Here is a 16,020-nt window from a genome sequence, read left to right on the forward strand (position 1 = left end):
TGTAAGTTCTGTGTGTTTGTGATAAAGAGAGTTCTGTTTTTAACCTCAAAGCATGAAGTCCTGTCTCATGATTGAGGGAAGTGCTGGTCTGTGACTGCTTTCTTACTGGGAGAGGGAAGGAGCTGACCGGCGGATGTGTCCAGTCTGGGGAACAGGACGATCCGTCACAGACAGTGAGGGTATTTAAGGGAAGGAAGTAAACATCCATCAATAAGAATCGAGTGCATGTTCCCCCTTTAACACATGGAGCAAATGTTACCCTTTAAATGCTGATGAGTAGCACCCACATGTAGTTCTACTGACAGGGAAGGGACAATGAGCACATGCCCCGGGGGACCCGCCATTACTACTCTGGCAAGTGGGACCAGAGCAGCGGGAGCCAGGGGGGCGGTCACATAAATCTGTTAACACACAGCCTGCGATACCGCCCTTGGCACTTAACCCCTTAAAGGATGTAACCTGTGGGAAAATGCATACACTTTTCTTCTAAGGAACTATTCAGAGCAGTCAATATATGCCCATACGTTCATCTTCAGCCCAGTAAAAGGGCCGTGTGTGCTGTAATTAAAATGAGTAAATTTGTGAGTTTCGTGCATTTTTAAGATCACATAAACTCTACATTCCAGCATCTGAGCAAAGACCAGTTGACTATCATGAATTTGAGTGTTGACGGCACCACTAAAAGATTATAAAATATATTTATTTACATTTAAAAAAAAATATATGTCTGAGCAGAAATTAACTGGAAGTGGTCTACATTCACAGACATAACAATCAATGGCATTACTGTTACAGAAGTGCAAATTACACACATAGAGACAAACCAAGCGTCATTATGAATCCTAAAACCCAAATACACATAATCATCTTAATTTGAGGAATTACGCAATAGTTTGAAATGAGCCAAAATAGAAAGGGAGGTGACTGTGATAAAAAGAACCTCTGTTTAGGTGAGTTTGTCAAATAAATGGAATTAAATAGGGCAAACTTGTAGCAGTGTTGCCATTGTGCCCCATCTGATCTTGCCCCATCTCAATGGTAATGGGATTACGGGATTAACTAACTTCTCCAACCCCCATCCAGCTGAGATCATGGTGGTGGAGGGAGGAAAATAGCCAATTCCACGCATTTGTACAAATCTGCAATAATGTGGAGGGCAACAAAACAAATGAAAAAGGAATGGCAAAAACTGGCAAGTCCAATAAATCTAACAGGTGTTGCAAATGCAAACTACCCCAGAAACAATCAAGGAAAGGAAGCAAGAGGTTACATACAGCAAAAGAAAAAAAAAGGCTATCGTTAACCAATGCAATGAGATATTTATACTTTAAAACTCAATAATATTTTAGTATAATAATATAATAAATATAATTAATAATTAATATAATAATATCAAATATTTAGTCTGAAAATCTCTGTGATGCTAATAAGTGTTTATTATAAACCTCCTCAATCTTTTTCACTAAATACATTTTTCCAACGTCAACAAATGATGTTAACATTAACTTTTTAAATTTTTGATTAAAAGTAAATGATTCTATTTTGTTTTAACATGTGGTCCAATGAGTTTATAATATGACCGAGCATGGCTTTGGAAAATCCCTATTTTACCTTTTTTTTTTTTTTTGCAAATATATTATATTTTCAACTTTTTCACTCCCACTGTAATAATAAATCAGCTTTTAATTCGCTGACATCTCCCCAAGGAGTTCTGTCGTATTCCCTTTGATTATGCTCTGGGGAAGACGTGTTTTCCAAACAAGCTATTATAGTTAATTGTAAAAATGTTTAAATAGTCTGGGGATCCCTGTGTTTTCATTTGAAACCTTTGAGATCCACGATGCCCTTATTATTTAAAATAATCTTCTTCATTAAGCACTAGAGGTCCAACTCTAACCTGGATTATGAAGAGCACCAAAGTAGGTAAGCTTAACCTACTGTTTGAGTTATTGTGAAGGATATTGTCAGATATTTTATGCCATAATATATCATATTTTAAGCGTATTATTTGTTGCCCATCCTGTTTTCCTTATTTTCTTTCTTTTTTTTCCTGAGATTGAAGACGTTCTTGGTGAAACTAGATGCCTTCTCAGGTAGGTTCTTCAGACCGAAGGAGTTTGATGAACACAAATGGTTCATCTGAGCGAGAGTCGTAGAATACGGAATGTATATCTCAGAGACTGGGGAAGAACTATCCTAAAAAGAGGGGGTTATCCACTAAATATGCGAAACTAAGTAAAATTCAATAGGTATTGTGTTTTAAGGCACATGATATTAGTCTTGAATAAAACCAAGCTGTTACAGTGTAATAAGATATTATTTTTTTGTATCTTATATAAATATTGTACATATTTTTTTTGGGTGTTTATACCCAATTATAAGAGTATTTTAGGATATCACTCATTTTCATGAATTTATTCACGGACAGAATTGATCATTAGCTTAGAAGATAGACAGCCGTAGGGTAGAAACTTCATAGGTAGCCGAGAGTCATTGAGAAGACAGACAGCTACAGTACAGAATCCTACTTTATTTATTTTATTTATTATTTTATTTAGCCAGATTAAGCCACAATTTATGAAAATAGCAGATTTTTACCAGCTATTCACTGTAGAAACATCTGCTAAATTATATTTACCAATTAACACTGGAGGATTCTTAGTGGGAATCTGACAATTTAACTACTTCGGTGTAGACTATGACGTTATCTTATGGATCATACTAGCTTTTGACCTTTTGACCCTGAGTTGTTTATTTTATAAGGTATTTCAGTTATCCGTATTCACTCCAGAGGAGGAGTGACTCGATCTTCTGAGGAGGATGTCCACCGATCAGCCATAACATTATGACCACCTGCCAAATATTGTGTTGGTCCCCCTTTTGCCTCCAGAACAGCCCTGACCCAACGAGGCATGGACTCCACTAGACCTCTGATGGGAACACCCCACAAGAGCTGCAATTTTGGAGATGCTAGTGGTCTCGCCATCACAGTTTGGCCCTTGTCAATGTTGCTCAGATGCTTATGTCCACATCAACACTCGCTGCCTAATATGACAGGCGCCATGATAACAAGATTATCCGTATTATTTACGTCACCTGTCAGTGCTCAGAATGTCATGGCTGATATTTGTCACATACCGCTACAAACACAATTTATTATTTTATTATAATTTTAGGCATTTTAATACATGTTAAGTTTGATCTTTTTATCGAGGAACATTCTCATTTCTTCTAGATTAAATATGCTGAATGTAAGAGAAAACCAAAGACCAATCGAGATTTGAGGTCTTACAGCAACTAAAGTAAGATGGGCCAAACAGCTCTTATAGGTCGGACTCTACGTAGTAAACGTATAAATGATGTAACTTCATTGTTTCGTTTTTAACGTTGAATATCTTCTCCATATCCAGTTATGTATTTCAGGATTCAGGTGCTAATTTATAGAACGATGATGTGATCTTCATCTCATTGGAGACAACTTTCCCATTTGTCACAGAAACGATGTACAGAAACAGGACAGTGCTCAGTGAATTCTTTCTAATAGGAATCCAGACCCATAATGTTCCTTCTAGAATCCTCTTTTTTGCGATTTTGCTTTTTGTCTATACGACGACTGTAACCGGAGACTTCTTGATCTTTGTTCTGGTGTCAACAAGTCAACGCCTTCAACACCCAATGTACTTCTTCATAAAACAATTGTCTTTGTCAGAAATAGTCTTCACCACAAACATTATCCCTAACATGTTGGGTATCATTTTACTAAAAGGTGGCGTGATATCTTTTGTCGGCTGTATTTCACAATTCTACATCTATATCGCCTCAGGGAGTGTGGAATCTCTTCTTCTCACCGTTATGTCATATGACCGATATTTGGCCATCTGTCACCCATTACAGTACACCTACTTGATGGGTCTTCAACTTTGTCGTAACTTAACTTTTTTATGTTGGACTTCATGTTTCTCCTTGGTTCTCATAACCATTATTCTTATATGTCGACTGGATTTCTGCGGCCCTAACGTCATTGACCATTACTTTTGTGATTTTGCACCCCTGGTAGAACTCGCTTGCTCAGATACAACAATCTTGCGAATGGAGGTCATTGTGCTATCCATCCCAATAGTCTTGTCCACGTTTCTCTTCATTATTGTCAGTTATATCCGTATCTCCACAGCTATCTTAAAAATATCGTCCAACAATGGGAGACAGAAAGCTTTCTCCACTTGTAGTGCCCACTTGGCATCTGTCTGCTCATATTATGGTCCTCTTGTAGTTATTTATCTTGTACCTTATCGAAAAAATTCCCTTAACGTTAACAAATTTTTGTCGATTTTGTACACGGTTGGGACCCCATTTTTTAACCCCTTAATCTACAGTCTGAGGAACCATGAGATCAGAGATGTATGGAGGAAGTACTTTAATGTGGCCATGGCTTAGACAATCATCTGGTAGATAAGAAAAATGGCGCCCAAGAGAAAGTCCTTAGCTGATGTTGAAATCTTTGCAACCTAGTGTATTGAGTATACAGTTCTGAAGAGCCATCTCCAGAAGTATATTGACATACTGGTAAGAGTTTAGAGTAGCGCAATTAAATGATGAATGGTTTGCAGCATAAAAAATAGCAGGAAAGACTAAGTGATCTTAATATATCTGGCTTGGAGAAGAAGAGAGATATAGGATGGGATAGAAACATTGAAAAACATAAAAGGAATTAACAAAGTACAAGAGGGACATTTATTTCAAAGGATGGGAAATGTTAGAACGAGAGGTCATAATCTAAAACTAGAGGCTTAGGTGGAATTTTAGGAAGTTTTACTTTACTGAGAGGGTGGTAGATAAGTCGAACAGCCTTCCAACAGAAGTGGTAGAGGTTAATACAGCGAAGAACATGCATGAGATAGGCATATGGCTCCTGATTCTAAGACGAGACTGGTTGTCATTTGAGTCAGATTCTCTGCATCTCTTTTATTGCGGCAACATAGAAAAAAATATAAAGCTACATTAGATAGACTAAAAAATGAGTACATCCTTAGTATTTTAATTGTTGTAACTATTGTTAAGTTAATCATAGCACAATTTGCAATTCGAGTGCCGTTTAGGAGTTTTCAGGTTGACCGATCCTTAAATCCCATTGGACTCAATTGGCCAATTAATTGAATGCACCAAAGGTAACCCCATTCTTTGCATAAAAGACCTGTTGGGCAGATCTAGTCACTAAAGTCCAAGTGATTCTGAGTTGGTTTAAAAATGCAACATTGGAGCTGAAAACTTGGACAAGTTAGTGTCCCCCCGTGCAAACTTTACCCCGCAAACCCAAAGGGTTGTAGGGCGGCCTGTGACTCCAGGTTAGCTGACTCTTGACTCCAATTAGCTTTTGGAGACGTCATTAGCCTACATGCTTTTTCCACCCTGCACTGTGAATGTTTACACGGTGTGTTCAATAAAGACATGAAAACATGTAATTTTTGGTGTGTAGTTAAATGGAGCAAACTGTGTTTGTCTATTGTTGGGACATAGTTGAAGATCCCATTTTTATTTTGCACACAATTCACTGTTTCAGTTGGCCCCCATGTTTTCCAGCAGGTAGACTAAAGAAGGACAGGAGTCAAGATACATATCCGGTACATAAGAGGGGAGACACTTTCATGAGTCACAAATGCTTTACCTTACATTAACTTTTTACACCCAGGAAAGAAATTTACAGTTCTGCACTAATCTGAAAACTAAGTGGACCTCCTTCGCCCAGGACGGCACACTAGATCATTGTGCATAACATTCAGATATGTTAACACACAACAATGTGCTGATATTCATACCTGGGAAGATCCAGGTTTAGAGCCCTCCCTCTTCAGGATTTGCGTGGGGGTCAGTGTGTAACCCCTCTGAGGATTTCAGTGATTACTGCTGTGTCTCTGACCTGCAGTTCTTATGAAGTGACCAGCAGATGGCGCACTGCAGCACATGGCTGAGGTGATAAAAGGGGCCATTGGGAGTTTTGGGAGGAGAGTACAGTATTGGATGCCAGAGGTAAAGGACACCTGCTGAGGGAGAGGGAGTGGGAGTGGGAGTGGGAGTGGGAAAGGGAGAGAGAGCCTAGGATTTGAGGCCTGCTTGAAATCCATGCTCAGAGGAGCGCTGCAGCATCCTGGCAGAATCTTCCAGCAGATAATCAGAGATACAGAGCTGTTTGCAGCAGAGTTGGCAGTGAAGAGGTTAAAGGCTGAACTGCCCTGATTGCAGAGGGTGGAGTGGTAAGCCTAAAACCTCTCCCCCTGTCTCCACAACAGGGCACCCTGAACTTAGTCACACAAAAAAAGACTTTGATCTCCAGTTTTACTGACATACTGAAGTTTTCAATATAATTCAAGCCATACTGTGGAGTAAAAGAGATAACTGGGGTACGGGACCACAGAGATATTGGTGGGCCTACCCAAAAACCCGTTACATTTGATTCTTTCTTTTTTTGCCTTGCTTTGTTACACTCTAAACACTGGACTTTTTTGGGCCGAATTACAACCAGCATTTCGCATGACTTTGTGGATATCAACACACATGGACAGAACAGATTTGTCATATAGATTTCCTTTTTTTTATATACATGATTTACTTTTATTTTTGTTTTTTCTTGAGACACTTGTAGAATTTTCCAGATGGGCCTGCCTAAGTAGCTTTCTCATTTCATTCACATACACTATATGGACAAAAATATTGGGGCAACTGACCATTACACCAACAGCAATTTTGATGACATTGCATTCTAAATACATAGACATTAATATAGAGTTGGCCCCCGTTGCATCTATAACACTCTTCTGGGAGGGCTTTTTGCAATATTTTGGGGAATTTCTGTGGGAATTTTTTGCCCATTCATCCAGTAGAGCATTTGTGAGGTCCAGCACTGATGTTTGACGAGGAGGCCTGACTGTCAATCTCTGTTCCAGTTCATCCCAAAGGTCTTCTATGGGGTTGAGGTCAGGCCTCTGTGCGGCTGGTCAAGTTCTTCCACACCAAACTCATCCAACCATGTCTTTATGGAGCTTGCTAGCTTGCTTTGTGCTCCGGGGCACAGTCATGCTGGAATAGAAAAGAGTCTTCCTCAAACTGTTCCCACAAAGATGGAAGCATAGCATTGCCCAAAATGTCTTGGTATGTCCCCTGGACAATGCTATGATTCCAGCTTTGTTTTGACATGGTTATTTTGCATCATTATTATTTATTTATTTCACAATACACCTCCTTCCCACATTAGAAGAATGGAGGAAGGGCACAGCATGATATATGGTCTCAGTAGGACTCTAAAGGCTTTCTAAAACTTTTAACCCCCCCCCCATATCAGTGAGTGTGAAATAAGGGTAAAAACATCCCACATGGGCTTTTAATTTATTTTAAACCCCTTCCCCATCCCACAGGTAATGGGATGGAGGATAAAATGTGGCTCAGGGACTCTCATAGGGTATATATTTTTTTATTTTAATCCTCCCTTTCCCTGAGAAGTGGGAAGAGGGGTATACTTGGACAGTATATCCCCCAGGTTTAATTAAATACCTTACTATGTGTCCCTTGGTAAATAGGTGTCCTGTAGATGACAGTGGATGTGAATTTTGGAGTTGGAACTTAGATCCAACTCATATTTGCCACCCCCAGGCAACTCTGCTCCTTCTGACAGGGACAAAAATAGAAACCACAAGGCCACAAAATTTGCCTCGGGGCCCCCTGACTTAACCAAGCAATATGACCCACAGTGCAAGCTTTGCCACCAGTTTGTCAGTGCCAACTTTGTCCTCAAACAGGTTGTCTGTGCCATCTTATCCCCCAAACAGCCTCCCTGTGCAATCTTTATTCCCAGTTAGCCATCTTAATTTCTCTCGCATAGATGTGATGTCACTTCCTGCATGCTAGATCAGACAACCTACACCGAGAGAGTGTGAGGGAGAACACTTGTGCCACTTACTGCAGATGTTACCTGCAGCTAGCGGCTTTTGAAGAGGAGATCACTTTAAATATGTGTTGTTTTGTGACCTCTGTGACCATAATCGTTATCCCCTTACCAGGCGTGCGTCACGAACCGCGTCCATACAGACGACTGTAAAGACCCAGAGCGCCCAAAGATTGTGTTCAGGAGTTACGGTGCAGGAGCGGAGTTGGACAGGGCCTGGTGCAGGGCGACAGCACACTCCCGGTGGGCATCTAGGGTTGTGCAGCCACATACCAGCGCCCTGACATAGCAGCGGATGATGACAGAACAGAGCAGAACTTGGAGATATCCTGCAGGCACCCTGGAGCAGGCATGAGACATAGCACTGGAATCATGTGCAGGAGGCTGCAGGCTGGAAGTAGGGAAGCTAAGCAGAGTATAAAGCAGAAACATTACAAGCAAGTGACAGGGAGACCAAGCAAGAACCATAACCAGACAACATATACATAATACAGGGCACAACAGGGAACAAGACAAGGAATACTCAAGATCCGACATGAACAGGACAGGACACCCCTCTACCGGGGTTACAAGACAGGACACCCCTCCACCGGGGTTACAAGACAGGACACCCCTCCACCGGGGTTACAAGACACCCCTCTACTGGGGTTACAAGACAGGACACCCCTCTACCGGGGATACAAGACAGGACACCCCTCTACCGGGGATACAAGACAGGACACCCCTCTACCGGGGATACAAGACAGGACACCCCTCTACCGGGGATACATGACATCACAGACTGACACACATACATACAGGAACTAGCCTAGGACTATATGATAACTATTGGAGATTTCGTCACATCTTATGGCCATAGTATGCTTAGCCCACCACTACGCCAAAGTACTCCAATGACGGTGGGTCCTAACGCTAAACCCTGAATAAGAAAGTACTAATAAACTGAACATTGACTCTATACACATATCAGAGAGACATACGTGTAGACTGCAGACTGAGACAAACAGAACACACGGGTGGGGCACACCTTATAAAGGAAACAGAACTGAAGCAAAGAACAAGACTGGAATCAAGGAATCAGAGGTTCAGGACAGAACATACAGAAATCCAGAAATGGACCACAACAAGACAGGGAAACAAAAGACATGCAGCTCCGCAGCCTGGGAAGAGCGTGACAGCGTGTATATGTTGTAAGTGATTCATTTTTTTGTAAGAGTTAATGCAAAATGGATTTGGTGAATTTCTGAGCTGCACTTCTGCCCAAATTTGCCTCTGCTGGTAATTCCTTGGAAGTCTCCATGCCGAGTGTGTTCCCTAAACTTGGAAGTCACTTTGGTCTTCTTTTGAAAACAAGGCTCTGTATGGCTCCTTTAATGTCCACATTCCTAAGACTGTAAATGATAGGGTTGAACAGCGGGGCGCCTATTGTGTTGAGGAGAGATAAAAGCTTATTTGCATTAAATGAGTGTCTTTGAGATGAACTCAGGTATATGGCGATCAACGATATAAAATATGCACAGACAACAGCAAGGTGAGAGCTACAGGTGTAGAAGGCTTTCTCTCTTCCTTTGGTGGTCGAAATCTTAATAATAGCATGGAAAATGAAGAAATAAGTAACAACAATTACACTAAATGGGGGTACAGATAAAATACCAGAGAACATGATTCCTTGAATTCTCACAATAGATACGTTAGAGCATGAAATACCTAAAACTGGTTCGAAATCGCAAAAATAATGGTCAATGACATTGTTGCCACAGAACTGCCAAGTACACATTTGGACAACTATACAATGCGTCATTAGAAATCCTAAAAGCCAAGCCCATATCACCAGTTTAACTTGGAGACGTGCGTTCATGATTGAGGAGTAGTGCAAAGGTTTGCAGATCGCTAGATAGCGATCGTAGGACATTACCGTGAGAAGAAGGCATTCTGTACAGATGGTCTCTCCAAAAAACTGAAACTAAGTGAGGCTCCACCCTCTCGCCACGTCACATATAACATGTTGGGTACTATGTCCAAGCTGAGCATCAAGTCTGTGAAGGACAGGTGGCAAAGGAAGAAGTACATTGGAGATTGTAGTTGGCGAGTGGTGGATACCAACACAATGACAAGAAGGTTTCCAGTTAATGTCAAAATATGAGCAAGAAGGAGAAGAGTGAAAAGTAGAAACCTAAAGCCATTTAGTCCTTGGAACCCAAGGAGAAAAATGTCAGTAACTTCTGTTAGATTCTCATCGCCCATCTTTGCCTGCAATTAAATAATCGGTTATCAGAAGCATCCTGGTCCATACACTGAATTTACTAAGGCATTTGAACAAAATATGAATATTCAATTAGGATGAGATGATATGTTTGGTTGTTGGGAGGGCGTAGTGTCAAAATGACCCAATATCTTTAAATATCCCAGTTGTTGGCCCATTATATAATCTCAGCCTGCATATTAGCCTTTGGTATGAGTTCTCGCTCTCTTAACTGAGCTCAGACTAGACAAACACTCTGCCTCCTTTTCAACTTTGTTGCAGCAGTACTATTGACATCCTGGACTCCCCCTGCTGGTCAATTGTGGGTAACAGCGCTCAGCGAGAGATAACTGGCATCCATAAGATGTAAGAAAAATACCTAAAGGGATCTCTATTAATATTCCATCAGAGCAATAAATCAATAAATCAATAATCAAAAATAAGTAAAGTAATAAAAATGATAATAATATTAATACAAATGAAAAAAAAAGCCCCGATATTCCATTGTTCTAGCACTACGTGTAAAAAAAGCATACAACAAAGAATATAACCCTCCACTCCTGTTCACTACCCTAAAACCTCTAAAAATACTACCCTAAAGTGTAAGGTAAGGGATGGATGTGGCATTCTAGAACATAAAAAAAATCTGTATGTGGTGTTATGACTGTAATCAGGAGATGTTGCTGAAAATAAATAGGTCCTTGTCCAGCTGTGGCACCTACTGACTAGAAACAAATTATGAGCAAAACTGCAAAAACATATTTAGCCCGTTTCTATGGTTTCAAATGAAAGCCCCGTTCATCAAACACAGTCCTGGACCTTATCGGTCTCCTTAACCCCTACTCTGCTGCCCATTTCTTAATTATTTACTATACTTATTATTATTATTATTATTATTATTATTATTAATTATCGTTAACTATATATCAACACATACATTTCATTTATTATTTATTTTACTTAAGCATGATGGCAGGTTCCAAATATGACCCGATCAGTACTGTATGCCTACTGTATATGTATGTGTGTATATATATATAATAATAAAATATAAAAATGTGCTCCTTGGCTCCTTGCTAAATAGTCACCCCAATCAAAGACTCATAAAATAAATAATCCTATGTATTATATTAAAAGTATATTAAATGACAAGTTCTCAGCTTCAATAGTGACATCTATAGACAGTTTGTTGTCTTCCGCCACTGTCTTCTTTTACAACTTATATTGTATATAATAATATCTATTTATATGCCTTATGCATAAACACATTATGACATCATTTTATCTAAGGTTACACCAGATGCAATAGTGTTTTCTGTTTATGTATTGTTACATTCTATATCTCTTTTACTTTAGTGAGAGGGTGGTAGATATATGGAACAGCCTCCCAGCAGAGGCGGTTGAGGCTAATACAGTGAAGGGATTTAAACTTCCATAGGATAGGCACGTGGCTCCCGAATCTAAGACGAGACCAACGACTGATTAAGTTCTGAGTCTTTACAGCAGACTAGACGAGGGGGAGCGGGGCTGATCAGCCGGCAGGTACTGTGCTTCTATGTAATACTATAATAAACTAATAAAAAAATCACTATGGTAGATGTAATCATTATGAAGCTCTATGTAAAGTAGTAGTTACATGGTGCTAACGGCAGACTCATGTCTGAAAAACATAATCTGCCCATTATTCTGGCTTTTTTATTAAGTTCAAGCTTCCCAAGTGCCGGGTTTTGTCTTATATTCGGTATGTTCTTCTGTCCTTCCAATAAAGGGTTAATTTCCCTTACTTGATTATCCTCCACCGCTTGTACAGGAGAGCCGTTCCACTTATCTACCACTAAACTCAATAAATACATATTTGCCCACATAAAAAAAACAACAATTTAATGCGAAATACTTACAAGACCCCAGTCCAAAAAGCTTGAAATTCTTAGCAGTCTTTTTTTCTAAAATATCTGTCTTCTAAAAGAAATCCATTTTCTTTATGAGTTTGGGGGCTTGTGTGCCGGGATGTAGTAGCTCCGAGAGCTGGGGTTCCATTGACTTCTAAGCGGCGTCGGTACATGTGGTTATATATATTTACCTGACAGTGAGAGGTCGGCGTTACGCATCGGGGACATAACTGGGGAATTCGAGAAAAAAAAAAGAAGAAAGATGTTAACACTTTGTAGTAAAAGTTCTGATGAAAGTTTTCCTTGTTTTTGTGTATCCCAAAAAACCCGGGCAAACCCGTGCATGTGGGGTATCACTGCGCTCGGGAGATGTTGCTGAACACATATTGGGGTGTTGTTTGATTGTGACGCATACCAGGAGCTGTAAATCCATACCTGAAGCGCAATTTTAGTGATTAAAAAAACACAAAATAAATGACTACCACAAAGTTTGACAAAGGCTGGTAGTAAAATTAGTGCATGGAAAGGGTTAAAATACCAGCATTTGAAATGCCCTCGGGTGTCTAGTGTTCAAAAATATATGGCTTGATGGGGTAAATTGCATTGGCCGGCTTCAAAGATACCCGAAATGGCACATGGGGGGAAGAATGACCAGATTTGGAAAAAAAATGGTTTTAAAATAGCAAAACGCTACCTGTACTTATTGCCCCATAACGTGCAGAAAAAAACATAAAACATAAAAACATTGGGTATTTCTAAACTCAGGACAAATAGTAGAATCTATTTAGCAGGTTTTTTCATTAGCTTTTTTGGATGAGTAAAAATGTTTTGGGTTTAAACTTTTCATCATATTTTTTTTTTTTTTTTTATGGGAAATTAGATTATATGATAAAAATATCTGTGGCTGCCCTAAATGAGTGAGGAGAAAATTACATCTAAACATGAGCACCACAAAAGTGTTAAAACAGCCTCGGTCCCAAAGAGTACAAAATGTTAATGTGCAAGAAGCCTTTTCATCAATTTTCGCTGTCCCACAGAGGAGCGTTAAGTTTGCAAGTGACAAAACAAGAAAACCGAGTGTAAGGTGACACCCACATGAAGCTCCAGTGGCGCAATCGGTTAGCGCGCGGTACTTATAAGGCAGTATTTGTTGAGCAATGCCGAGGTTGTGAGTTCAAGTCTCACCTGGAGCTTTCAAGTTTTATTTGAAAGATTTTTTTAAGGGATAATGTGCAGGAATATATTTTCTCCAATATTTTCATTAGTAGATGTTAACACGGCTTAATGAAGCACTGACCGCGGTTAAGAACTGCTGGGAGAGTTCATGGTTCCAAACCAACCAACAGCGATTCCCTGGTGGTCTAGTGGCTAGGATTCGGCGCTCTCACCGCCGCGGCCCGGGTTCGATTCCCGGTCAGGGAACGTTTTTAATAAAGTACAGCAAAGATGAGGAGAAATGTTTACATGGAGAGGAGCAGAGAAGTTGGTCCGAATGGTCCCGCGAGCTTTTCTAACAAGTTGAAAAGGCTGCGCATCTGATTTCAAGTTTTAATCCTGAGAGATTAATATTGGAACAAGGAATTTTACAATCTTCAAGGAGTCTCTCTCATTTGGCATGGTGCCAAAAGTTTGGCAAAAAGCATAAATGGTGCTAATCTTTAAAACGAGACCAAAATCCCCGCCACTGGATGAAAGACTTAGTGAGCCTCAACATCTGTGGTGTGGAAGTTATTTGAAAGATTTTTAAGGGATAATGTGCAAGGATATATTGTCTCCCACCTTATCAGTAGTAGACGTGAACACGGCTCAATGAAGGACTGATCGCGGTTAAGAACTGCTGGGAGAGCTCATGGCTTCAGAGCACTCGCCAGCGATTCCCTGGTGGTCTAGTGGCTAGGATTCGGCGCTCTCACCGCCGCGGCCCGGGTTCGATTCCCGGTCAGGGAAGGTTTTTAATAAAGCACAACAAAGATGAGGAGAAATGTTTACATAAAAAGGAGCAGAGAAGTTGGTCCGAATGGCCCCGCAAGCTTTCATAACAATTTGAGAAGGCTGCACATCTGGTTCCAGGCTTGGGACAGGAAGTTGAAAAGAGCATCACAAGAGTGGTGTTTGCACTGTTGTCAGAGTGCAAGTTATGACACCGTGACAGGAAGCACAATTGGAAGCTCAGTCTGGGAGAAAACAAGAGTCCTTCAGTCCAGTCCCCCAAATTGCAGATTGATATTTTAGTGCACGTTAGGGTCCGTTTTGCCTGGACTCCAAACGTATTTGCTGCATGCGTTCTTTGGTTATTGGACTTTGAAAATGAGACCTGCGCCTCCTTGACGTGCTCACCTTGAAGCGTCTATTGAAAACCAGGAAGTCTTAGTATGCAAACGTCTTGCACATGCTCAGTAGCACTCCCTGTAGAAGTCCACCAGGCAAATCAAGCAGGTGCCAAAGAGGTGATTTTCCAGAGGAACGTCCAATTTTTGGGGCTCTTTTCAAAAGACATTCCAAAAGTAGTGTTTGCTTGGTTGTTTTTTTTCTAATTGACTGTTTTAGCCCAGAGCGATCAGTCGATCTCGTATGTCGGGCAACAAACTAGAGTCATAATGAGGGCTCTCTGAACCTAGTTTGCAGCCACCAAAACCAGCCAGTGCTGCTACCACATGCCCCAGTGACCTAATGGATAAGGCACTGGCCTCCTAAGCCAGGGATTGTGGGTTCAAGTCCCATCTGGGGTGCTCTTAACCGAGCAAGTGACGGGTTTGGCGCAGTGTAACACCATTGGCAAGACATCTGCTGGTAGGCAAGGTTTTTTTTACGCCAGGAATCAATTCCACTCGAAATCCATGTCCCAAAACCACCCCTTTAAGCATGGCTCTACAAGCTTGCATGGGAATCACAAAGCTTTCCACACGCCTATTTTGAAAGAAAAAACAGACAATTGGCTTGTGGACTGAAAAGGCTTCAAGCGAACTTTGGTCAAGCTACCTTTCTTAATGTGCAAGAAGCCTTTTCATCAATTTTCGCTGTCCCACAGAGGAGCGTTAAGGTTGCAAGTGACAAAACAAGAAAACCGAGTGTAAGGTGAAACCAGCACAAAGCTCCAGTGGCGCAATCGGTTAGCACGCGGTACTTATAAGGCAGTATTTGTTGAGCAATGCCGAGGTTGTGAGTTCAAGCCTCACCTGGAGCACTTCCTTTCAAGTTTTATTTGAAAGATTTTTTTAAAGGATAATGTGCAGGAATATATTTTCTCCAATATTTTCATTAGTAGACGTTAACACGGCTTAATGAAGCACTGACCGCGGTTAAGAACTGCTGGGAGAGTTCATGGCTTCAAATGGACCGGCAGCGACATTCCAAAAGTAGTATTTGCTTGGTTGTGTTTTGCTAATTGAGTGTTTTAGCCCAGAGTGATCTTGTATATCGGGCAACAAACTAGAGTCTCTGAACCTAGTTTGCAACCACCAAAATCAGCCTGTGCTGCTACCAAATGCCCGAGTGGCCTAATGGATAAGGCACTGGCCTCCTAAGCAAGGGATTGTGGGTTCGAGTCCCATCTGGGCTGCTCAGCAGACAACCCCCTCTGCTGCCTGCACTTTTCCCCAGGCTTCCGCAGGACTTCTATGACTGAGTGCCGGCGTCACATGACCTTCCGGTGGTCCACCATTGAAGCCCCAGCGGAAGTAACGGTTAGAAGCAGCGGAGGTTGTCTGTGCGCACAGACCTTCACCGGCTGCCAGAGAGAAGGATCACCCGCAGCGCTGCAGAAGACCTGGATCCTCCTCCCTTGCAGTCCGTGAACATCATTCACATTCCAAAGGACACATTGGGGTAGATTTGAGTTTGGGAGGGGGTACTGGTGGATTCCTGGGAAGACTCCTTGCCTTCCTGCCCTGCCCCATGGACAAAGGTTTAAAGGTAATATCAGGAAATATTGCTTTACTGGTGGGTACATGCAATAG

At 41.1% G+C, this 16,020-nt stretch overlaps 1 protein-coding gene and 3 non-coding genes across 4 annotated transcripts; all 4 read left to right on the top strand.

The window, feature by feature from the left end:
• The first annotated feature begins 3,501 nt into the window (after positions 1-3,501).
• Positions 3,502-4,434, top strand: LOC128491615 (olfactory receptor 6N1-like). The gene has a single exon (XM_053463934.1). It carries the CDS (start codon positions 3,502-3,504, stop codon positions 4,432-4,434), a length of 933 nt encoding a protein of 310 aa, XP_053319909.1.
• Positions 4,435-13,164: 8,730 nt separating this feature from the next.
• On the top strand, positions 13,165-13,257 carry TRNAI-UAU (transfer RNA isoleucine (anticodon UAU)). Its single transcript is given in 2 exon segments — positions 13,165-13,202; positions 13,222-13,257. It is a non-coding gene; the product is annotated as a tRNA-Ile (tRNA).
• Positions 13,258-14,720: 1,463 nt separating this feature from the next.
• Positions 14,721-14,793, top strand: TRNAR-CCU (transfer RNA arginine (anticodon CCU)). Its single transcript has one exon. It is a non-coding gene; the product is annotated as a tRNA-Arg (tRNA).
• A 362-nt stretch (positions 14,794-15,155) lies between these two features.
• Positions 15,156-15,248, top strand: TRNAI-UAU (transfer RNA isoleucine (anticodon UAU)). Its single transcript is given in 2 exon segments — positions 15,156-15,193; positions 15,213-15,248. It is a non-coding gene; the product is annotated as a tRNA-Ile (tRNA).
• The last annotated feature ends 772 nt before the right edge of the window (positions 15,249-16,020 follow it).

The sequence above is a fragment of the Spea bombifrons genome, chromosome 4 (genome assembly GCF_027358695.1).
Source record: "Spea bombifrons isolate aSpeBom1 chromosome 4, aSpeBom1.2.pri, whole genome shotgun sequence".
NCBI classification, from domain to species: Eukaryota; Metazoa; Chordata; class Amphibia; order Anura; family Pelobatidae; genus Spea; species Spea bombifrons.